The following is a 25,525-nucleotide window of genomic DNA, read 5'->3' on the forward strand; positions in this document are numbered from 1 at the left end:
GAAGGGACGAATAAAATGTAATCATATGTTTAACAATACAAATGATATAGTATTATTAAGAATTCAATGTGTATTTAATTGTATAATATCAAGTCCTGTATCCTCTGCCACTTCACTTCTCCCCTTTTGCTTTTGAACTGCATGTTAGAGGTATGTGTAATTTTTTTTACTACCTAATCATGGTATTTGTGTCCAAAAAACCCACATCAGTCATGATGCAATTGACTGTAATTGTTGATCATTTGATTTAAGAGGACAGGAGCGGCTGCAGGGTGAATACCATTGTCTTTCCCACTTGGTATCCCTCTGGCTGCAGGTCCAGCTGGTCCAGGCTCTGCTGGATTCCCTCTCTGGTGGCACTGGTGCTCTCTGGGAGCAGCACGCAGAAGTGATGAACAAAGTCCTATCAAGAGAACGAGGAAAGGTGTTAAAGAGAAATGTATAACTCTGGAGGATCTGTTCTGGATTTAGTGAAGATGTGTCAATTGAAAGTTTTATGTCAATGAATCTGTGAGGTGAAGCGATCAGTGATTACAGGTCAGGATTTATCCTTCCTACACTCTGGCCCTGAATTGAAAACTCTTGAGACGTTCGGAGTTTCATGTGTCATCTATCGAGCAGACCCACGATGAAAGAAAAATGTTTTCTGGGCACATGTGGTTCCAGGTAAAAGTCAACGCTGTCCATATTTCCAGGGGATCAAACATCATGGCATAAATATGCTGAACTCCCACTCTTCAAACTGAGGCCCATTGTCTGATTCCAATCCGCTCTGCACCCCGGGACGCGGGGGGTGGACAGGGAAACAGATGCTGTGTTTATACAATTAGGAGCATGGAGAGTGTTTCAGAGAGCGAGGGACAATGGAGAGGCTCTGTCCTGAGGAGGAACAGTCGAGTCCTCCCGAGTGATACTGCGCCCAAAGTATTTCTCATTAGTGCTGACCACAGCAGTAAATACATCTGCAGGAATTTCTGCTGAATGACGACGTCTGATGCTGGAATTATTTGAGTGAGCTCATCAAAACGCCCATAGAATATATATATTTATAGTTTATTTATTTTTACTTCCACCATGAGGAAGTTTCGCTCCTGATGTTTGCTTATCATTTATTTATGTTATTTGTTAGTTGGATTATATGAAAACTGATTTCCAGCAAACTCGATAGAGGGATCTGGAAGTAACCCATACATGTTTGGTGTAAATACATCTGATTTCAAATCATTTAGGTTATCGGATCACTTAGGAGGTAAGAGATCTACTGTGTGACATCTAGTTTTGTTTGTTTAAATAAGTCAAGGTCAATTAAATGCAAAATAAATACAAGTGAATTATAATACTGTAAAATGAAATGAATTAGAGGGGGGGGACATGTGTTTTTCTGAAGAAGGCAGAAGAGTTGAAGTCAGGAATGGAGATAATCAAAAATCACCTCATTTGACAGAGGATTGTATTTGTTGTCAAACTTTATGGTATCTATTTCCCAGAAATGGTTAAACTTTTTTAAAGTACCATTACAATTAGGTAGGAGTCATCTTTTATACTTCAGTAGAAGTACAAATACTTTTTCAGCAAGACGTACCTTATGTCAAAGTAACTATGACTGATAAATATTGTGCTATACCATTCTGACAGATTCAAAATTAAGAGCAGTACCCGAATGTGAATTTACTTTTAACTGCTGCATATTTCTACTGAAGTAGAAATCATTGCGTTCTGTGGATTCGCTTACTCGAGTCATCTCTGTTCAAATGTCTCAGAAATGACTCATCACTGCATTAATTCAATTCCATTATTATCACTGATTGTGAATCTGAGGCAGCAGAAGTGTTTGTAGTGAAGATCTTAGAGCCTGAAGTGTCTGCAGTAGCTGTGAAGACAGTTCAGGCCACCATGTTTACACGGTGAGACCACAGTGACTTCATCTTTTTTTCCTGAAACCTCGCCATCACAAGACGAACAGTCGACACCGCAGAGTGGAAAGTCATTTAAGAAAGGGGAGGGAGTGCCAGTCCTCTGTTAAAACCCCCCCTTTCCAATCCACATTAAACATGATCTGGTTTATTAGTCCAACACTAGTTCTCACAGGGTTGAATCAGGTCTTATGAGAGCCAGTGTGGTTGAGACAGCTGTAATTCTCTCTGAATCCAGAGTGAAACAGCATCAGTGACGTGTTTCACATGGAAACCTGAGAGTTTTATGTTCTGGGACGTGAGCAGTGAGAGCGTCGGCGCTTCGGCCTGGACACGAGTGTTTGCCTGCTGGGAAAATATCATCTCCTCACAAAACCAGTGGGTGAAGTGAGTCTGTTTTAAACATCAGGAAACAAATAAACTCAGTTTGCTGCTCGAAACACGAACAGTGATTTATAAAGTCCTCTGGGGCTCTGGAGGAGTTTTGTTATGTCTCTTAGAGGCAACACTTTGACAAAAAGTAGTAAACTGTTGGAAGTTTGAAATGTGGGTGTTTACCAGGAATGAAAACGTTTTAAATCTTGACGCAGATTAAAATATTTCAAAAAGGATCTTTCTTTATCTCAAACAACAGTGTTTGTTGTATACCTTAATGAGTTTTTACATAAATTTAGTGGAGTAAAAAGTAAAATATTTACTTTCCAAATCCTGTAGAGAAAAAACATCAAGTGGCATGAAGTTAAGTACTAAGTTAAGAATCAAAAAATATCAAAAGTGTACTTAAACCCAGCGCTCCAGTAAATCTAGCTGATTTGATAACTCAGACGTGAACAAATTATTGTTTTTATTTACTTTTAATCACAATTCTTTTGTGATTTGTTGTTTACAATCCAAAAAGGAATCAAAGATAGGGGAGAATATTTGGAGTAAGATGTCTGGAGGTGTCTTTGTGGGTTTTCTTTGTGTTCTCTGGCTCGACCCACAGTCCGGAGACAACCTGCAGTTACTTGGAAACTCTAAGTTGACCGTATGTAAAGTGTGAATGGTTGTTTGTCTCTGAATCTCCTGTGACACTGTCCTTCTGTCCAGGATGCACCTCCTCGCCTCTGAGCAGGGATTGACTCCCTCAAAGGAGGTAATGGATGAATGGATGTTCAGGGAGCATCTACCGGGTGTAGAAACGTGTACGTTACCTTGAAGCTGTACTTGATGTTGTAGCCTGACTGCCGGATGCGCACGGTCTCCAGCATGCCCGTGTACCGCAGCTGCCTCAGCACCAGGTTGTCGTTGAACCTCAGGGGCAGCTGAGAAACACAAAGCAAAGCCAGAGGGGGGGGGGGAGAAAGAAAATCCAGGACGGAGGGAGAATGACAGAAAGAGGCAAAAAGAGCGACAGCAGGGGAGGGGGGGAAATGATGAACAGCTTTAAATAAAAAAAAAAGCTCAAACTTCAAAGGAAATGAAAAATGCTTTGAAAAGTGAAGTTGAAACAGAGTGAGTGCAGAGTGGAGCGGCAGCACGGTACCTTCTCAGCGTTGGAACGGATGCACTTGACAAAGTAAGGCTCAGACTGACCCAGGGTCTCCATCAGCTTATTGAGAGAGGCCTGCGGAACGGGACCACAACAACACAAATGTAACACAAGGTTAGAAAATAACAAGTGAACGCAACCCGACTCCAACGTTGTGTTACAGGTTTTTATCAGAGTTTCGGTCCATCAGTAAAACTCTCGAGATCAAAGTCACAGTCTGGGACCATAAACACCGACAACATGTCTGTGTAAGCATGTGGGTCTGTAGAAAAAAATAATGTGTGTAGCTTTTTTCCATGTGTCTGTGTGTGTAAACATGTGCACATGTGGGTCAGCATGTGTGTGTGATAATTCAGTGGCAGGAGGAATTCAGCCCCCCCCCCCCCTCGATGGAAGATTAAAGCAATCAGAGCAGCACAGGATGTGGGAAGTGAAGTCATCCACACACTGGGGCCAGGGGCCGGCCGCCAGAGGGGCCTCAGCGCTCGTCTCCACCAGCCACAGCACAACGCACACTTCACCACAAACCAGACCAGGAGGGAAGGAAAAGAAATGGAGGGGGAGAGGAAAAGGAAGAGTAGAAAGGGAAGGAGGGGAAGGAAGGGAAGGAACGAAAGTAAAAGAAAGAAGGAAAGGGAAGGTAGGGGAAATGAAAAGGAAAAGGTTAGGTAAGTTGAGTTAAGGTAAGGAAAAGGAAGGGAAAGAAGGGAAGGAACGAAAGTAAAAGAAAGGGAAGGTGAGGAAAAGGAAAAGGTTAGGTATGGTAAGGTAAGGGAAGGAAAGGAAAGGGAAGGAAGGGGAGGGAAGGAAGGGAAGGAACGAAAGTAAAATAAAAAAGGAAAGGCAAGGTAAGGAAAAGTAAAAGAAAAAGGAAAGGGAAGGTAAGGTAAGTTAAGGTAAGGAAAAAGGAAAAGGAAAAGGTCAGGTAAGGTAAGTTAAGGTACGTAAAAGGCAAAGGAAAAGGTACATGAAAAGTTAGGTAAGGAAAGGAAAAGGAAGGAAAGGAAATAGAAAGAGCAGTGGTCGCTGAAATTCTTCTGTCGTATGTGACCATCTGCTTGTGAGCTTTTGTCTGACCTCAAGTTCTGAGCGGATCAAACCAAGTACCTTTAATTTTTTACAGTACATTGTATGCATTTGTACTTAACTAAAGTGGATATATGTTTACGTCATTTTTTACATTATTTGTTTGTTTTCTTCTGTAGTACATTTTATGTTGTTTGTTTTTTTAGTTTTTTACATTTATTTAAACGAATCAGAAAGAGAAGTGTGATAACAATAAGAAGAAAAAAACTTTCAAATAATATACATATGACAATAAAACTGTTCCATGTAGCATCATCTGCAGCTTGATTTATTAATAGGAAATCATGTATTTAAAAGCATTAACAAGTAGAAAAGTTACTTTGGTATTTCACTTTAACTTGAGAACATTTGATAGAATATAGAACAGTGGTTATCTCTTAGTTACTACTCAGAAACAATATTGCACTTATAACAAAGTGAATAAATACAGATCTGTTCAGTTTGCTGCTTTGTGTGATCTCATCTCAACTTGAGTGAGACCATTCAGGAGGGTGTGTCTGTGACTGGGATGAGGCAAAGCACCAGTTTCTCACCAAATCCTAACAGGGAGAAGCTTATTAATTTTATTTCCTCAAATTTCCAGACATGATGTCATGAAGTTAAGACCTTTGGGTGTGAGTGTGTGTGTGTGTGTGTGTGTGTGTGTGTGTGTGTGTGGGTGGGAACTACGTAATAGACTTCACACACATTTAGGAGAAATACATGGATCAGATTAGACAATCAAAGGACACACCCTGATTTTAATCACATTAACAGCTGGACGGGGATTCATCGCTCCAGCTCAGGATGACTGGTATTGTTGCAGCTTGCCGTGTGTGTGTGTGTGTGTGTGTGTGTGTGTCTGACCTGGAACTGTGCGCTGATACTCGGTGGCTTCTTCTTCTTGTGGAGGTGGAGCAGTGATTTGGTAATGCGGTCGTGAAGCGTCAGCTTGCTGAGGTACTTCAGAGACTTGACATTCAGTAAATGCTGCAGATGGGAAGTTCATAAGTTAATCAGTTTATAAAGGAAGTTAGTTTATAAGTCAGTAAGATATGAGTAAATCCTGTGCTGTACCTTCGGGAGAAGCGGCTTTGATTTGTAGTTTTTGTTTCTCCTGTTTGAAAAAAAGAAGAAGACACAAATCAGAATAATCTGTCAATAAAGCCGAACTTTATTCAACCCTGTGGGCAAATTCTCTCTTTGCTCAGTGGGGAGGTCAGAGGTCAGAGTCAGCGGCAGCACCTCGGAGCAGGTAGGTATGCAGTGATCTCTGGAGCAGCTGGACAGATGTTCACTGACACAGAGATTGAGCTCAGGTCTTTCAGTTTTAAAAATATCTCAAGGCCACGAAGCAAAATAACCCAAAAAAATTGTGGCATAATAATCGGAAAGGAAGCACCAAAAAAAAAATTAAATAGTGTCTAAATTAAAAAGAAATACTACAAGGAGGGCCGATCTGTATATTTTCTGTAGTGACTGAGTCCTGTTACTGACATGAGGATGTCGTGTGCTCTCTCCAGAAGTTTGCTGCTGGCCGAGTTGACGAAGATGCCGTCCTCGTCTGTGATGGAGCTGCTGGACGACAAGCGGCTGTTTCGACCCACGCGTCCATTCCAGCCGAGGCCCGGGGAACCCCTTCAAAACAAAACACACCAACAAAGGACCATAAAAAAGTGATGAATCAAAAGAAAAACCTTTGTGAATCTACTAGGAGGAAGTAGAGGAAAGTAAAAAGCGATAAAGGAATAATCACTTCTTTAATATTCAATTTCAAAAGCCATTCATCCTCTTTTTCTTTGTAATTTTAAATAAGTAAATAATAAATAGTTGAATCACATGTGACAGTTTGGTCTTTCCCTAATATTTTAATTCATTCCACCACTGATGTATGAATCATGACTGAGCCACAACTTAAGAGAGGTTGTGCCTTTACCTTCACTTATACTTAATTAACCTTTTTCACAGAAATAAGACAAATTACCAAGATTTGTTGGGTTTGGACGAGTCAGTGAAATTAAAATCTGGTTTAATCAGCGTGTATCTCAGACATTAAACACTTTAAAACACTTCCACGTTCCATAAATATCTTTTAATTCCATCAAACAGCACCGTGCATTTCATCTTTGTAAAGGGCATGTATATATGTCACCAGCAGGGGCAGTAGTTCCCGTGTTTCCTTCCACAGAGGAAGGGAAGCAGACACAGTTCACTGAAGCCTCAGAGGGTTTAAACCTCCGGCCTCAAGGTGAAACCAAACCACCTGCCCAGAACTATAACAAAAACACCAGTGGTCAGGTCACAGTGAAAACCATTAACCAGCCTGAACCCTCTCAGCCCATAGGAGCAGAGAGTAAAAAAAAACACTTTCCAACATGAATGTAGAGAATCAGAGAACAGCTGCGGCAGAGGTAAGTTATTATTCAGAGCTTTAGAAGTATTGGAGTATTTTTCATTATCATATATAGATTTAGAAGATGAATTAGAAACCTCAGAACATGACACAGGGACAGCAGAGCGTAGATGTGTCATGTGCCTCGTCCTTGGTTATTAGCAGCAGTTTCGATCATTCCAGAGGAAAACAAGCTGGGAGACGAGTGAGTGTTTTAAATGTAAATGAATAAAAATACGAGGCCACAGGGGAGAAGGTTGATTTTCCATTGAAATACATAACTGTGGTTTTAAAGATCTGCTTGATGGATAAATAAATAGATATTTGACAACTTCAGTGTTGGCACCAAATGTATCTCTGTGTGTTTTTTGTGTACTTCCGGCATTTAAAAGTGCCAACAAGTACATTTGCTCTGTAACTGTATATATGTACAAAAACTACTAACTAAGTTTGTTTAGAACTACTATGTTTATCTTGTCATGATTTTCTTTTTTTGTCAAAGATCTGAAATCAGTGTGGACGCAGGTGGTTAAATACGTTTCCTCTCTCTCTTTGGAGGAAGCTTGTCCAGCACAGTCCCTCCTCCACTGTCACTAGCTGGGGAACATTTCCACAGTCCCAGAGGACCAGAGCACAGATGATCAAATAAATCTTGTCTGCATCAAATAACAACACAACAAACTATAGCAGAAGATCCACGTAGCTCCAATAGTCTGGAATTTGTATTTCTTGAGTTTATACTCTATTGCTATAAAAGAATTTGGAGAAGTTCAGGGTTCTTTGTGCACGAATAAACAGAAAAATAATTTATGTGTCGCAATATGTAAAGATAGAATAAGCAGGAATCCTCTGTTTGCATCTGTGCGACCATATAAGGCAGAATTTCTCCCCAGTCGATCATCGATCTCAATTAGCACTGATCGCACAATACGCCTTGTGTAGTGAGTGTTTCCCATAAAGCACTGCACTGTCCAGCTGACACGCACCCTGCAGGGACCGCATATTTATCGCTCCCCGGGCACTCCTCTCCGATGCATAGCTCGGCCTTTACATCACAGAGGAAGCAGCTGCTCGGGCTTTAGTGCTCCCCTAGTGTGTGGAGGATGCGTGCATGAGTGTGTGCGAGTGAGTAAGAGAGAGTGAGAGAGGGAGAGAGGGAGAGAGAGAGAGAGAGAGAGAGAGGGAGAGAGAGAGAGAGAGAGAGAGAGAGAGAGAGAGAGAGAGGGCAGAGGTTGCAAATCACATTAAGAGGGGATTTTAACAGCCCCAGACCGGGCTCTTGTGTAACAAAAGCCGGCTTGTACGAGTTGTCCTGTGCTACCAGTCGTGGTCGTGGGCTGCTAATCTCCTGCTCCGCGGCTAATTAGAGGAGGTGGTGGAGCGGGGGTCCCAGTGGGGTGGTGTGGGAGCAACACTCAGGGTCAGAGAACAGTCAATCACCGTTTTCCTTTTTTCTTTTGAAAAAAGTCATGCAACGTTGGACTCAGGGTCCCAGAGGTTCAACACATCAGTGTGTGACAGGAAGGTATTAAGAGGGTTGTGGATGAAGACCATTTCCAGGTCTGACTGTCGTATATGTGTGTAAGATTAAAAACTAAGGGTTCAGGGAATAAACAATAATGTCCCTGGTTAGAATCTGTCAGGAGAGCTTTGCTGCAGGTCATTCGCCATCGTGCTGCCTCTCTCTCTCCCTCTTTCTCTCTCTCATTTCCTCTTTTGCTCTTGACTAATAAATAAAAACAAAAAAAATGCCTAAAATAACAAACAAAAGGTTTTCTAGATGTTTATTCTACCCAGTACTGTTTGAATCATCATCTTATTTTTCATGTTGCTAAATAAATTCAAATGAACAAACGCTATTGGAGATGAATATGCAAGTAACGTTGACCTTTCGTATTATCTCTGCCAAGCAGGTAATGTTTTCATCTCTGTCTGTTTGTCCTCATGGTGTGAGGATGGGACACAGGCCAACAAAGGAGTGATCCAATTTCAGCGTGGATCCCGACAAAGGGCAGATCCACATGATTGAGATCAGGCGTATTTAGGGGACTGATATCTAACAGTGTGGATCCTGCAGATTGGAATGTGTTTTCTTTCTCAGCCGCTGCTCATCAACAAATAAACCCACGAACCTGTAGCTACCTTCGATATGTAGCTGGGGAATGTGGATTTGAGGGTTAGACAGAATAATAACTGTAGATTAATAAAAACACCTGCAAATCGTATCTCACTGAGGCGCATAACATTCATTGTTTGAATAGCAGGCAGCTTGTGTTTGATGTTGTGGTGTTTGACTGCATTACTGTGTCAGGAGTGCCGACAAACTTGTCCTCATGTGAGCTCATGTGGGTCCGGCCCTGCATATCTGAGCTATTTGATAGATCTGATAACCTGCCGTTGAACTCCACATAAACAGCAATGATGAGAGCAGGCATTTATTTCTTCACACAGCAGGAACTCTCCCGACTGGCTCTGGGAACCGATCGGAGACTTTAACACTCGAGTGAGAAACACGCTGCTCGCCACAGACTCACCGTGGTGACTTGTCGTTGATGGCGTTGCTTCCCTGGAGGTCTGACAGAGGAGAACGTGGAGTCTTCCTGGTCACACCTGATCATAAACACACATATTAGTTTCATGTGAAAGGACAAATAATCACAAACACAGACACACACTCACAAAAGGAGACAGAGACACACAAAGAAATCAAATCCCTCAAACCCTTGTGAAGCGAAACACACACACCTGTGACCCTCCAGTGTTACTGCAGTGAGTGTTATGGGCCTTTTTATTGGATATTTAAGCTTCTGCAGATGAAACAGAGATCTTTGAGGTTAATAGTGAGGTGTTCTTGTTAGTGTCAAATTATGGAAGATGATACTTAAGAGTTAATTGGTTTAGTGTGAACTGTAGTTTTGCTTAAAATATTGATTCTACAAATGCTAAATCCACATTTTGTCCAATGAAATAGCCCAATCATGAACAAGTAGCCTTTAGGATAAACTCTGCGCAGATGTAATGAAGTACAATTACGTCGTTACTATTTAAGTACAAATATGTTAAATGTACTTCAGTGCATCACCTTAACTACAATACATTTAACAGCAAATATCCATATTTTCTACTCTACTTCACTTTTATAAAGTATTGCTACTTGTTAACATAATTTAAAAACAAACTTTTTTTATAGTTATAAGTACTGAGAGAGGAATTGGTCTAATTATCCAATAAGAGCGTAATTGAGGGTAATTATAATAAGAACAATACTCGTTAATGTGGTACTTTTACTTGAGTACATTTATGTCCATTTATATGTACTTTTACTCAAGACAAATGTTTGACTACTTCCTTCCCCACTGACTGTTTCTCTGCAATTTGAAGGTTTGGCCTTTATTTAAGGTAAATTATGATTTGAGGAGGAACGATCAATCAGTCATTGATTATAGATTCGTAGCTATTCAAAGATCTTGTAAAAATGAGGAAGGAAAGTGTAAAGTTACATCCAAGCTGATTTGAAGAACATGAAATCTTTTGGAAATGTAATTTTTAAGGAACAAAGGGGAGTTTACAGGAGTAACAAGCTACTGGAGTTGGACTTTAAAGGGAGTTTCATCACTTTGTTCAACATTGTCACTCTCACCTGGAGCTGCAGGGGTGGCACACAAAAAAAAGACACAAATACATGAGAGTGTGATGAAATGAGTGTCCCGCACCACATAAACAGCTGCCTGTGAACAAGTTAGTGATAACACACATCTCGTCATACCCTTCCCTCAGTCTTCTCTCACCACCACCGGCCCGAGTGGTGTTAGTGACAGGAGAAGGTGGCTGATTTTAAGAAGTATGCTGAGGTGGACAAGCAATTATACCCACCACCGCCCCGAAAAGACAGGAGTGGACACGGAAGCGTGTGTCGGGCACCGAGAGGCGTTACTGTGTTGTGTCCCCCAGACCCAAGTTAGCTGATAAAGCAATGCAAGCATGCAAAACTCTGCGGAGCCTTTTACTAGCACAGTGTTAGTGACAGAATGGATGAAGCATGCTAGTTGACAACGTGCAAGACAAGACTAAGAACAAATGCATGCAGGTGAACAGGAGAGGGGGGGGGGGGGGGGGGGAGGCCGGAGGGGGCGGAGACCAACAAGCATCGAGTCTTATGAAGATTTTGTGCAAACGTGTCTCTTGACTTTCGGATATTCAAATGATTTTGGTCAATTCTGGCTTCAGTAAAGTTGCTGATGCTGGTCAGCCTCATCCCAGCCGTTTCCCCCCGAGTGGTGGTTTTAAGTTGGAGGGAGTCGTTCTGGTTTTGGCAGCCTTACTGTGCTTCTCCTCTTTGCATCTCTGCAGGATCTCTAAGCTTCTCTGATGCACAGGGTGCTGCAGAAAGCTAAAACTATCCACACTTTTCAAAACTGCGCAGGGAGCAGCGTCATCATGCCCTTGGAGAAGCAAAAACAAAAGGGAAGGAAAAAAAAAACAGAGAGGAGAGAAAAAACAAAATACACAGAAGGGGGGGAAAGACAGGAGAGAGAGGGAGAGAGAAAGAAACAAAAGATTAGACAGCGAAGAAGAAGAGATCAAGAGATGCAGTCGTCTACCGGAGAGATAACCTGTGCAAGACGTCTGGAGAGAAAACGATTGACATTCATCAGCAGGATGTTTGTCGTTGTGACTCTGTGTGTAGCTGTTTGTCCCCCAAAGGTTTTTCCATACAATGTCTTCAAGAGGTTTATCTGTCACCTCATTCTTCCCGAGTGAAGTTGTATTTCACAACTTGTCCAATTATTTACAAAAAAATCTGGGAAACTCTAGGCTTTATAAAATTGTTTGCAGAAATGTTTTTGAAGGCATGTAACAGGTTCGCTTTGGGAGACACTGATATCTAAAGGAGTTCTAAAAGATAAAGAAAAAGCAAGATTTCAACAAACTCTATTTTCACACATCAACATCTGCATGTATAACTGTAAGGAAAGATGAAGAGGATGCAGAGCTCTGAGGGAACATCTGTAAAATCGACTGCGTATCAAGGACGGCAGGAGGAACGTCTAAGGGAAAAGAAGGCATTCGTAAAAAAAGCCAAAGCCGAGAGAGTAAACAGCTACTGTAAAAACACAGCGGTTCTACGAGCACTACACACAAACTACTGGTGACTGATGGAACATTAAATATGGCAGATAAAGCAAAATAGAACACAATGGTAACATGTGAGCATATCTCACTGGGCATGGAAGAAATTCAAGGAAATGATCAGAGATAAATAATTATAATCATATTATATTCTGAAGAGTTAGACAGTGTTGTCTGCAGATGAACTCCACACATCAAAAACACTGCAACAGAAATCTTATTATTGCCTTTTGTACATTTAAATAACTCTAAAGCAAGCTGTTTGGTTATTTAAAATTTTAAATTCAACTTTGCCTCTTTCAAATTAAAGATAGAGTTGTTGTCTTGATATGATGAAAAGTCTAAAAATAGACATTTACAGTTGACAGATACGTTTTCATTGACGTCTAAGTTCAGGTGAGATGAGCTCTGTGTTCCTTCAGCTGTAACATGTTAGTAAGTGTCCGTCAGTGTGGGAACTCACCAGGCTTCCTCTGCGTGTGTCTCTTCCCAGCTTCTCTGAAAGCCACCAGGGCTCTGAAGTACGCTCGCAGTACCGCCCAGCGGAACGTGGCCGACGGTTCGATGCCGATCAGCCCACAGATGAAGGCGTTCTTGCTGCTCTTCAGCAGAGCGACGATGTCCGGCCGCATGTGGTCTGTGTTCTTCTCCCTGAAATCCTGCATCACACATTAAATGGGATTTAATGCTATTATTTGCTTGTGATAAAAGTTCCTTCAACAACCAGTGGTTCGTGAGCTGCAGTTTTGCAGCCATCTTGGTTCTTTGAAACCAGAAGTAACTATATTTGGAGGAGAAGGGGGTGGAGCCTGAATGAGAGCTGAACACCCTCCTACACCTGCCACATGCACTCATTGGACGGTGCTACCTGTCAATCAGAATCCATGCCTCAATTCATTTATCATGTATTTAACTCTAAATTGAAGAGGGCTTGAATCTAGAGATTGAGATCATAAACTCATTAGGAAAATCTGTCTGACTTTACAAATCAAGGAGGAAGTAACGTCATTTTCATCGGAACTAACTTATTTTCAAAACCAGTGGAGTCGCCCTCTGCTGGTCGTTTGAGAGAATACAAGTTTCTGGCACTTTCACCCTCGCTTCACTTTCCAGACCCGCCCTCTTTGTCCATTTTCATAAACAGTCTATGGCTACACCTCCTCTTCTCTCTCTTTCTAATCAACGACTACCCGTGGACGTGAGGATCACACTGACCTTGACCCCGTACTTGACCTTGCCAGCGTAGTGTCGTATGATGAAGGCGGACTCCATGACGGCGGGGAACTCGATGTAGCTGTTGCCCTCGTGCTGCCGCTTGAACTTATCCAGCAGAGTCTGGTTGGTGGCTTGAGGGAAACTGAAATAAAAGTCAAAAGAAAAGTTTGATTTGAAGAACAAAGCGCTTTTAACATCTGTTTTTAAAATGAAAACACTTGAGGTGAGGAGCTCGGCCAGCAGATCCCTGTGTTGATGCACTTGTTTAAAGTTGTGGACTACGTCATGAAGACGGCAGCGTAAATCACACTGAAGACGTCCGACACATTCCTGAGCTGTTAAACCCGAATGAAACACAACGAAGTGAAGACATTTCGTTTTTCCACTCGTCTCTAATCCAGTCTCAACAACCGTAACTACAACAGCGCCAACGTGGAAACGTGGAAAGTCCAAAAAAAGGATCTGCTCTGTGACTCGTTCAGACATTTTCATCCTCTGACACCACAGGTCCAGAATGATCATTCTAAGCTGATCTGGGCTCAGATTTCTCCCCCTGTCCTTTAATAGCAATCCTGCAGAAAATCAACATCTTACAGGAAGAGCGGGACACCAGGGGCTTCGGAGCAGGGCTGAAATCTGAGCTATGAAAACAACGCGGCCAAAGATTCAGGGCTCGCCAGCTTTTCCGAGGGGGAGGAATTTGTCTTGGTGTCCAAATGGAGAAGAGGGGGAAATAAAGAAGGAAATATGGTTTTGGTAAAAAAATAGTCGCAGCACAGTCGCGATCGTGAAAAGGCCTGTGCAATTCAGTGGGTTTACATTTCAGGAAATTTATAGATGGTATAGAGATTATAGAAGCGGATGTATATTGGGTTTAAAGTGAAAAGGTGGGTGCGCAGGTGGAATCAAACCAGCCATACTCTAGTTACGGACTTAACACCTGCCAGTTGGGCTTTTCCTCCAAGCTGCCAGAAGAAGACGATGGTTTATCCCAAAGGAAAATGTGACCCTCCAGTGTTACTGCAGTGAGTGTTATGGGCCTTTTTATTGGAGATTTAAGCTTCTGAAGATGAAACAAAGATCTATGAGGTTAATAGTGAGGTGTTCTTGTTATTGTCAAATTATGGAAGCTGATACTTGAGTTATTTGGTTTAGTGTGAACTGCAGTTTTGCTTAAATACAATAGAAATGCCCAATCATGTATAAGTAGCCTTCAGGATAAACTCTGCGCAGATGTAATGAAGTACAATCACGTTGTTACTATTTAAGTTAAGCACAAATACATGACAAATGTACTTAATTGCATCACTTTTACTACAATACATGTATCAGCAAATATCCATATTTTCTACTATACTACACTTTTATAAAGTATTGTTACTTTTTCACATAATTTGAGGGGGGTGTTTTTTTAAGAAGTTAAAGTAATCAATAATGAGAGAGGTATTGGTCCAATTATCCAATCAGAGCATAATAGAGGGTAATTATAATACGAACAGTACTTGTTACTGTGGTACTTTTACTTGAGTAATTTACTCGAGGAGATTAGGACGTGGACCAGACTGCGTCCGACTCACTTGCACTCTTCGTCCAGGAGGTGGAACAGAGCTGTGGGCTTCTTGCTGATCAGGTTGATGCAGCCTGTGTTGTCGATGTAGTCGATGTTTCTCCAGCTGATGCCCTCGGCCCTGTACTCCTCCTGCAGGGACAACAGAACACGGACAGTGTTGATCATTAGCTCTCTAATCTGATGAGATGAGACCTCGAAGCTGCATTTTCTCAGTGTGTCAGTGAACGTGTCAGCAGCTCTCACTGTGTACAGACAATATCAAACATCACATTCATCACAACTGCATCCACTTTGTGCTTTTAAACACTTGGGAAACGGAGAAACTTGATTTTAAGTTTTGTAAAAACTCAGTAATTCCATCAAAAACATCAAACACAGGAATGCAAACCTGTGTGGTTCTAAAACATCCCAGTAAAAGTAGCTGTGTTGTTTGAAGGCTGGTTTAATAATGAGAGAAGCGTTCCGATCATTTACCACCGTTCTCTCCTCTGTATGTTATTTTCCTGTTGTTCCTGGGAAAGAAATTTAACCAATAAAGACGTTAATCCAGAGGAGGTTTAATAAAGAATCAGAGGAATCTCTCTCTCCTTTGGTCTCCCCCTGAAGTCAGAGGGCTGAAGAGAATCCAGTTAATTACGGCTGCCTCACAGACGAGGAATGAAAAGGGAAAGATGTTCCTCTTCTTCAGTGTTTGGAAAAACTGAAGGATTCTGATATGAGCCTGCTGCAATTTAATTTGAGCAAATTTCCTGCTTCCGGCTGTTTTTACAGAAAAATGTCATTAAAATGTAATTTAAGGTTCCAACAGTGTGAGAGAACACATTCTTTTTTTCACCCCTGTTCTGTGCAAATTTCCATCAGTGTAATAATAAACTAATAAAAGTTACAACACATCTGTCTTTTCAATCCTTTCAACTTCTCAGAGCACGATCTTTGTGTTCAGCAGAGTCGCAGACACATACATGCACACACACACACACACAAAAACACACACACACACACACTCACAGAGCAGAACACCTGTGCAATATAATCCAGAACAACAACCCTGGAATAAACGTTTGTGAAGCTACAATATTGAATTTGTGAGTCAGATGAGTCAGAGGAGTAATCACTGTGCTGTGGTCTGTGGGGGTGTTGTACTCGATTTCATTAGATTACACAGGACACGCAATCCACCTCCTGCCTTTAAATCATCTTCCTCTAACTGCAGTGACTCACTCTGACTCTGAGTCTGACTCAAGTGACAAGAAAAAGAAAAGAAACCATCAAATATCTCCAAACTCTGCAGCGTCAGCTCCTCTGAAGACACTTAAATTGGTGTTTTATTAATAATCATAATCATTATCAGTAATAACCAATTCCCACGGCTGCTGCTTCCCTGTGTCTCTCTGCCGTCACAACACAGTGACCCGCTGGTGGAAACAAACTGTGTGTAACTGTAGACGAGGGCGTGAAGCCGACCTCAGCAGAAATATGAGGCACGTCAGCTCTCGGTCAGAAAGCTTTTAGGATGCCTGAGCGTTGTACATCGATTCTTCCACACACGACTAAAGATAAACTGAACCGAGGCCCGGGATGAATTCTTGAGCTCTTTGCTTTCCTCTGACTCGCTGGTGCAGGTTTAATAAACTTTTACTGTAAAAGTAAATATGTCTGATGAAAGGAAAATGCAGTTTGAAGAAGGGTTGAGGCTGTTTGATCCATGGAAACAACAGAATCTATAGAATAATCACTGACAGCTCCACAGCTCGGCTCACGTGGGTGTGGCACAGACCAATGTATTGTAAACCAGCGTCTACATGCAGCTGCATCTTTGCACAACTGACAGAACTCACAGCAAAGGTCACACAGTCACAACCAGGAACCTGTACACCAGGATGTGCCGGACACTATGGAGTGAATACATCCTCCAGGAACTATCTTATCTAATGTCCCGAAATGAAAAAATATCTCCTCACAACTCCATTATTTTCAGTATTAGACATAAACACTTACAACACGGAGGCTGCATTCAATGAGAGAGAGAGAGAGAGAGAGAGAGAGAGAGAGAGAGAGAGAGAGAGAGAGAGAGAGAGAGAGAGAGAGAGAGAGAGAGAGAGCACCGAGCCAAGTGTTTGGTTGGAGGCTGGATCTAATGTGACCTGGGTTAGAGCAACAAGCAGTAGCACAGGAAGTGCTGTGGTATTCTAATAAGTATCAACAAATACTGGAAGTCTCCGAGTCAGTGGGGAAAAAGGAAAGCAGGAGGATATTACACGATGGTGATCCTGAACCCACCTTGACATCCACCGTGAACTACATCCAGATTCTGAAGATAATGTTTTGGCCTCTACTCAAACCACAGGACAAAGCTCGAGTGGAGAGACAACACTCGTTGAAGTTATGAATCATGATCTTCTCAAATTTCAAGTCGCATCAACATGTTTTGTGTGTTATGATTAGTTTTGTCGCACAAATGTTTCAACATCTTAGGTTTTGTAAACAATAGATGTTTTTTATCCTTATATTAAAGCTCCATTTATCTTTATTAAGTACTTTTCCAACAGGTCTATACAAAATATTGCTGCTATAGTAATAGTGATCTAAGAGTTCATTAGATTGGCAACTTTATCTAAAACTGCTGCACCAAGTGAACCCTTCTTTTTTAAATTACAGTTGCAGACATATTATTATTATTATATAAATATTAACATATTTCAAATATATACATTTCTATTTTTATTACATATTATCTTGAAACAATTCACTATTCCATAATAACTGAAGTATAAAGAATCTTCATTGGTGTTAAACATTGTATCATATTTCCGAGTTTGTTTAAGTTGGTGCATATCCAAATAAAAATCTGGAACTAATGAATTTTTAATGTACTTTTATCCAAAAGTGTTATAGTTCTACCTGTAAATATGACATATTCTTCCCTCTTTGTAGTTTTTCTGTTAAGCTAATATGCATATATATTTTTTTGTTTTTTTTGTTTTTGTTTTAATAACAATATATAACCTGTGCTGACTATCTTACTTTCTACCACACCCCACATGTACTTAACATTTCATTCATGCATTTCCTAATTCACTAAACTAACAACTCCTCCATCTGCAGCACAATAACACAGAATTTAATTTACTTTAAGCTTCTGGACAGAAAAACTCTTTGAAGTTGCTCCCCGTGACATTTCTGTTGAAAGTCCTGACGTCTTTATGACACAGGAGTAAGACGGCTGTGATCAAAGCAGCAGGACTGAGCAGACAGACCCTCACGTCTCGGTGTAATTCATGAAGTGCACGGAGGCTTTGGAGCAGCTTGAGCCCTTCAAACATGTCGGGGCAGGTCGCTGATTCAGCCGATCTCAAGGTAAACACCATGTTTAACTTACAGGCATCAGGAGAGTAAAAAGCCCTTTGAAGCTAATCAGCTCACTTAAGAGAACACACAACCGGAGTCAGGGTGGTCACAGGCGGGTTCCAGTCTCTTACGGCCGTGTCAGCTTCTCAGTAACCCTGTTGCGTAAGAATTTCTGCATTGTTTCTGTGTCATTGTGCTGTTTGTGCTCTGCGTGGCGTGATAAGGATGAGGGGTTTCCTTATGAATGGTAGATCCACAGTGGGTTAGAGTACGAGGAGCTGTAGAGCAGCAGCTCAGAGGGTTCAGCTCCAGGTCAGAGGTCGTTCAGAGGAATATGGACGAGGCGTTCTTACCTGTTCCAGCTTGAAGATGTGCTGGTTGAAGTAGTGCTGGAGACGCTCGTTGGCGAAGTTGATGCAGAACTGCTCGAAGCTGTTGTTCTCGAAGTCCTCGAAACCGAAAATGTCCAGAACCCCGATGGACAAGATCTGAGGGAGAGGCCGAAACATGAGGAGACAAGGGGGACAGCGTTCAGTTCTCTGTTCACACCAGATATTAAAATGCACAAAGGTCTCTCCTGTGATTATTATGATCAGGTCTCACTACCCTGCTCCATTTGGGTCATGTGATGGTCAGTGTTGATTTTTTTGGCTACAGACGATTCAACATGCGTCTCACACCCCGTCCCCACCTAGTCTCAGTGGTCAGACCTCAAGCTGGGGACAGGTTTGGATGCTCAGACCGGAACTTAGCTCAGACCACTTGGGACCTGATCTTATCATAAGCAGTGTTTTGAATCTAGGTCAGTTTTGTCCTACGTTACACAACAAACTGAAAAGATATCATCCATGTTGGACATTTTCAAGGTAGGACATTTTGTGTGGTCGCACCTTGGTGGTGTCCTCCAGGTCCCGGATGTTGAGCAGAGCGTGGTTGATCCTGAAGACGATCCAGTCAAACAGAGCACTGTACAGGGACTTCGCCATGGAGTCCCTCACCGTGCCGGCCTGGAGGGACAGACACACACAAACAGAATGTGATGATACGCTCATCGATGATTTAACAACAGTTGATAAAGGAAAGACTGTTCAACAGCAGGAAGAGGATTTATCAAAATACACAGTGAGTGAATGGGTCCTCAAAATGTATTTCTACTTTCTGTTTTCAAGTTTGGTGCGGCTCTGAAATAAGAAATGGTTTGAACCTTACTGGGAACCATTCTAGATTTTTCTCTGACACCCTTTTAGAGAACAAGTTTGAAGAGTCTTCAAATACTGCCATTGTCAATTGATGCTCGAAATCCCTGCAGACATTCCTCCCCCCTCATTCTCTATGTCCCACACATCTGTATAACATGTTAAAGTTTGGCCTGCTGCTGTTACACTGCACTTTTCTACAGGTCCACCAAAAAAAACAATGAATGGAGATTTAAATACGGAAAAAATAGATTTATATTATCGAGACGTCCTCCAGACAACAAGCGGCTGTATTTCTGCTTTACAACCGACCCTTTAGAGGGAGACCTGAGTAGAGTATCTGTCATCACTTAGAGTTATTGATGGAAAGTATAAAAATGACAAAAGCAGACTTCCCCTCCCACTCAAACACATCACTGACGTTCTCCACTGAAGCCCTGGCACAGACGCTCACATCACAGACGCTCACATCACAGACGGACATGCTGGCAGTGTCAGAGCCTGACGTCCCTGGGTCTTTATTAATGTCATTATCCAGAGCAACACTCGTCAGGTTGACTCAGGAGATCAGCCAATCTTATCCGGTGTCACACAGACGGTGGGAGCTGCAGATATAACTTTAACAGGCTCTTAAAACATATAGCGCGTGTTCTCGAGTGGAAGTGAAGACAAACAGTAGACGTTGTCTTTATAAGTCTCATGTTATCATAATCTTAATGTTCCAGTGTTTAAAATCGACTGATTTGTTTAATCACTGATGTGGTTTCTTTCAATAAACACAGATTATTAGGCAACAACTTCCTTTGATTTAATTATTGATTAAAAAACGTTTTAATTCCTGTTTCCTCTGGAAAGATGTGACCTCTCAGCGGCAGAGTTGAGCCTCGGACTTCAGAAACAAAACAAACCACAGAGTCAAGTTAAAATTCCTCTTTTTTCCCCCGAAAAACAATTAACAAGGTTATTTTCAGCCGCCTCAGACCAAATATGTCTCCAACGAGTCCGGGGCAGATTTTTTTTATTGTGAACTCCGCACATTCTGCGGTTTAATGACTCATAAGCTTTTCATTATTCAGAGGAAGTCGGACTTGAAACGTGGAGAGGGAAACGGCCTCATAACTCTGAGCGGACGGAGCAGACTCATTACAGAAACCCTTTTCTCCGTGAGGTTTCTCGAGTGTATGATTTCAGTTAGTGAGACTGTGACTGAGCGATATTTACACAGAGACCACCCAGGAGGCCACCGACGCAATCACTGTTTGTTCATATGAAATAACTCCTAAGTATCTAAAAGGCCATTATGAGGTTGTTGCTGTTTTTTGATGGGAGAGTGTAATGAGCCACCGTCTACTGGGAGAGTTCTGCTGCGGGAACGTGGTCAGGAATTCATACTGGGAAACGAGAATGAACACATTCCCCTTATGAAACCACACTTAAGTTCACTAGATACAGATTTTGTATTTGGAACTGAACCAATTTACACATTCTCATAGAAACAGGGTCTCTCAAGTTAAATTTAATACTTTTTAAGACTTTTTCAGACTAGGTACGACAGATACCAGGGAATATCAGAGTCCATGAATTACTACAAACCCAGCAGACAGTAGGTAGCCATAGTTTTTCCTTAAATTCTGACCAGGTTGTTGATAAAATATCAGTTATCAGTACAATAAAGACTTGTTAAATACACTCAGTACTAGTATGTAGTATCTCAACACATTTAAGACTTTTTAAGGTCTAATATTCAGATTATTACATTTTATACTTTTTAAAGCATTTTGTAAGACCCTGGTAATGATGCCTGATCTAATTTTCCATCAAGATCAATTCATTATTGTCTGACAAATCAACTAAAAGGTTGTGTGGCGCCTCAAAACCCTGAAGAAATTTATCTGAATCCAAACCAAAATTAAATTAGTTCTTTCCTGACCCATATATCCCCCAATCAAGTTTTCATGGGAATCCGTCCAGTAGTCTTTTACGTGGTCCTGCCAACTATCAAAAGAGTAAAGACAAACAAATAAAAGTTTGTCTACAGATGAAACCACAACTTCAGCGTACGTGTGTAGGACATAAATATAATTTAAACATGGAGTAAGATTAACCCTGTTACACTGTGTATCCGTGTTGTTCCCTCTTCTCTGAGATGACTCTCGTCTCCAGACCATGACGTGTGTTTGTTTTCAGAGCCGGGCTCCCGGTGAAAACTGAAGAGGGGCTGGAAATGCCTTCGCCCTCTCTCTAAACCCACTGAAGGACTTTGTGTGTTTGTAAGTGGAAGACATTGTGTCTGTGTGTTTGTGTGTTTGCGATTTGTGTGTGTTTTGTTTCTCTGCAGCCATGATGTCCATACTGAGGATAGAGTCCTAGTTTTTTTTTTTTCTCATAGCTCGCTGCTACCTGTGTTACTGGTGTGTGTGAAGTTGTACAAGTGTGTCCTGCATGACACACCTGATGTTCAGGACACACTGTGGCAACGACAGAGAAGTGAGGTCCGACCATTTCAAATAGACAGAAACTCTGTCTTCAGATTTGTCAGAAACTGTTTGAGCGCCTCGTCTCTCAGGGGTCTAACCACAGGTTGTGTTTGCATTGTGTGCGTTTCCCGTGTCTTTACAGTGATGTCTGTTTGCTGTTGGTGAGGTCGGAGCTGCAGTCTCACCTCAGACAGTTTGTAGGGAACAATCAGCTTCTCTCCCACCGTGACCGTCTTCCTCGTCGTCAGGGCCTCAAACAGCATCTCTTCTTTGACCTGTGGGTGACAGCGGGAGCGAGGGAAGGATTTAAACATTCTAGATTTGTTTTGCTCTGAACAGAACCATCCTCAGCTCTTCTGTTCTTTCTCATCCCTTCGGTTCAGAAGTTAAGTCAGAATGCAGAGATGTGACGATTCAGCACAAACCCACATCCATTCATCTTATTATACGTTATTATATGTTCACTAAATGAGCTAACGATTGACAAACGGTGATTATCTAATACTTCAACAACATTACGAGGATAAGACCCGATGGTGACTCCAGTGGAATCTCTGCAGTTATGTAAATGTAAACATTGGGGCCCCGACGGTGTGTTTATTAACTCCTCCCGGCTCCAACGGCAATTTACTGTTCACCAAACTTCACTCAGTCACTTTGAAATGACAGCGTTCCCAGTGGGATCGATACAACAGTGGTCGGGTGAGAAACCCATTCAGATGACTGGTGGTGACCAAAGACGTTTTTCACAGAGTTTGTCCTGAGGCCTGGACTTTCCGTGGAGCTTTGTTGGAGCTCATGATACTGGGAAAAACAATTTTTGTTTTTCAATACAGAAACCCGACAAATACAGTCGGAGCAGCTCTGACTTTTGATATTAAGACAAATAACTCCACCCCCCCAGAAGGTTTGCTTGTCGGTACCTCCAGCAGCTCTGAGACGACAGGCAGCACCTCTGGGTTACAGATGTCGATGGAGTCGTCCCTGTAGGTTTTCCTCTTGTAGCAGATGTTGCCCAGGTGGAGGATGGCCGACAGCAGAGAGAAGATCCTGCACAGCACACGAGAGACAGACACATGTGGGACTGTGGAACTATCTGTAACTATCAGCCACTCTTATTATATATACAGATTTGATTAATTTGTGTAGCAAAGTGCTTCACAAAAGGATAAAAAAACAACAATAAAACAAGTAAACCACTGTTTTATTTGTTATTTTATAGAATGTTTCAAAAAGAGATTTAAAGGAGACATGTTGGTTGTTCTTTCCTCTAGTGTGTGAAGTAGGTTGTTCATGTTTGACCTCATCTTATGACACACTCATCGCGGTTGCGTCACTCACTGTTTCCGAGTGGCAGGAAGGAAGCCCACCATCTCCATGGCCAGCTGAAGCCTCTCAAAGTCGTGCTTCAGGTCCTCGCCCTCAACAGTGAAGCAGTCCTGGAAAGAAAGAGGCAGCAACCGGGCGTCAGGCTCACAGTGGCCATTATGACACAACGGCCTCGAAGCCAGAAGAGCCAATGAGAAGCCGCTCTGGAGTTTAGAAGGATTCAGTGAGTGTTGTTGACATGCACGGTGCCCAGATGTTTACAGAGTGTCAAGCAAAGATACTTAAAATAGTTCCTCGGTTTATTCTGCTGAAACAAAAAAACAGTGGAACGGCCTGAAGCAGAATTGAATGACTCATAGTGAGTGGCACGGGCGGGGGGGGGGGGGGGGGGGTCAAACATAACAACAACACTGTGGTCTGATGAGGATCTAGTCTAGAGAACAGCAGCGTGTTGCTCGTGTAGGGGAAAATCTAGCGATCCACAGAAATCTGGCGAGCCGGAGAAAGAGCTGAGAAGCGACTCAGGGGTTTGTGTGTGTTTATGAGGTGCACGCAGAGACACAACAACAGTTGTGGACAGGAGCAACACTTAAATCAGGGATACATGTGCAGACAGTCAGCCTCACAAATATTCATACTCACACTGAATATCCTGTCAACTGTTCGTCCCTAAATCTAGTTTCAAAGCTGCTGTAGAGCCTAAAGAAAAACTTTCTAAATGTCTGTCCCTGGTCGTAGAAGTCCTGTGTGCACTTATTTTAACTTAAATCAATTTAAAAATATTACATTTCAAATTAAACTTCGGAATTTGTATGTCTTCCTAGGTTAAAATATGGTCTTAAAACAAAATTTAATATCAAAGTGTTTTAAAATATCTAACATTTAGCAACCAAATGCACATGAGGACGAACTGCTTGGATCTGTATCAGCAGTTAATGGCGACAGGAGGAGCTTTGGAACACGTGCGTTGATGTAGCTACATAAACTTCGTCCAGCCAGCGTAATGTGAGCTCCGCTGTTTTCTTATGGGCTCATTCCACTATGGCTGCCATAATTATCACATACCGACTCCTCAGGAAGACAAACACGAGACGCACACTCACACCAACATGCCTCCCCCCTCCCTCCCTCCCTGCCTCCCTCCCCCCCGACAGGAACTCACTGTGAACTATTAGTGGCTCTGGTGTCACATTTCTATAGAAGGGGGAAATATTCCCGTCGCTCGGTCCGAACGAAAACAATATTTTACTGTCGTAGAACATGTGGGTTGATGATTCCAGATGTGACACGTTTGTGTTAGGAAATGAGACATAACAACATTAAAAAGTCATTACAGGTCTTAATATACTTCATTTGGAAGATTTCCTGTGCTGACGTGATTTTTTTGTGGTTTTTCCTTTTGTTGAAAATGTTGGCTAAATCATTTTTGATTTGAATATGTTCATAATGTCGACCACAGGATTAATCCCACTGAAAGTACATTATGTATCTCAAAGTATTATAAGTATTTCGCTAACTTAATAGGGTGGAAAACAAATCATTATCAAATGTAAAGGGTGAATTAAAGTGAACTGTTACATGCATGTAGTGGAGAAAATAAAAAACACCACCACACCAAAACTCTTTTGATCAGTGACATTATGATCTCAGTTTTTCTACCACAGAGAGACAACTGTGATTCAAAATCAGATGTCGTGATTAAGGGGTAAAGGTGAATTATTGGACAAATAACTTTCAGCAAACAAGAGATATGATCAAGTAAATCCAAATAAATATATTCAAAAAATATTTGGTAAATTGAAATCTGTTTTAAAAAAGATAAGTTATGTTTCATGATGAATCATCAATAACTCTGCTCTTGTCCAGGCGTCCCATGACAGCGTGAGGAGGTACCAGCATCTACGAGGGCAGCACCATGAAACCAAAGCAGCTTAATGGAATTAGGTCATCATTCATTTTATTATTCACACCGGTGCTTTTCCTCATATGACCTGTCAAGCTGTCGGTTGTTTGAAAAGTCTGTTATAATGAAGTGTGACAAAAACATGGCAACTTCTGTGGGTGAAAGGTTCCTCACCTCAACTGGTTCATGAACTTTAAACTCCCTCAGATTGTTACAACATCTGGAAAACTTCCTCTGAAAGCTTCATAATGTCAGACGTCACACTTATACGTACAATACACAACTTTGGCCACTATACAACCTTGTTTAATGTTGTCGTGAAGCTGTGCGGCATCATGGGAGATGTCTACCAGGTGCAAATCCTGTTCATGGATAAGGTAACGTATTGAAGTTCAATTGTCCTTACGCGGTAACACATACATTGTTTGCCCGAGTTTTAGCAGAGACGGACAATCG

At 41.8% G+C, this 25,525-nt stretch overlaps 1 protein-coding gene across 4 annotated transcripts in view; it reads right to left on the reverse strand.

Annotated features, from left to right (window-relative positions):
- The window catches only part of myo9aa (myosin IXAa), a 96,675-nt gene that overhangs the window by 15,631 nt on the left and 55,519 nt on the right, over positions 1–25,525 (reverse strand). For all 4 annotated transcript variants that reach the window (XM_062399533.1, XM_062399610.1, XM_062399459.1 and 1 more), the window contains 16 exons: positions 23,179–23,276; positions 22,761–22,887; positions 22,023–22,112; positions 19,055–19,171; positions 18,518–18,652; positions 14,824–14,945; positions 13,247–13,388; positions 12,495–12,690; positions 11,224–11,343; positions 9,436–9,511; positions 6,007–6,147; positions 5,587–5,626; positions 5,377–5,499; positions 3,439–3,519; positions 3,107–3,217; positions 281–403 (listed from right to left, as the gene is read on the reverse strand). In XM_062399533.1, coding sequence (XP_062255517.1) covers positions 281–403; positions 3,107–3,217; positions 3,439–3,519; positions 5,377–5,499; positions 5,587–5,626; positions 6,007–6,147; positions 9,436–9,511; positions 11,224–11,343; positions 12,495–12,690; positions 13,247–13,388; positions 14,824–14,945; positions 18,518–18,652; positions 19,055–19,171; positions 22,023–22,112; positions 22,761–22,887; positions 23,179–23,276 — 1,842 coding nt within the window. The remainder of the gene's footprint in view (positions 1–280; positions 404–3,106; positions 3,218–3,438; positions 3,520–5,376; positions 5,500–5,586; positions 5,627–6,006; positions 6,148–9,435; positions 9,512–11,223; positions 11,344–12,494; positions 12,691–13,246; positions 13,389–14,823; positions 14,946–18,517; positions 18,653–19,054; positions 19,172–22,022; positions 22,113–22,760; positions 22,888–23,178; positions 23,277–25,525) is intronic.

This window comes from Platichthys flesus, chromosome 1 (genome assembly GCF_949316205.1).
Source record: "Platichthys flesus chromosome 1, fPlaFle2.1, whole genome shotgun sequence".
In the NCBI taxonomy this organism is placed as follows: Eukaryota; Metazoa; Chordata; class Actinopteri; order Pleuronectiformes; family Pleuronectidae; genus Platichthys; species Platichthys flesus.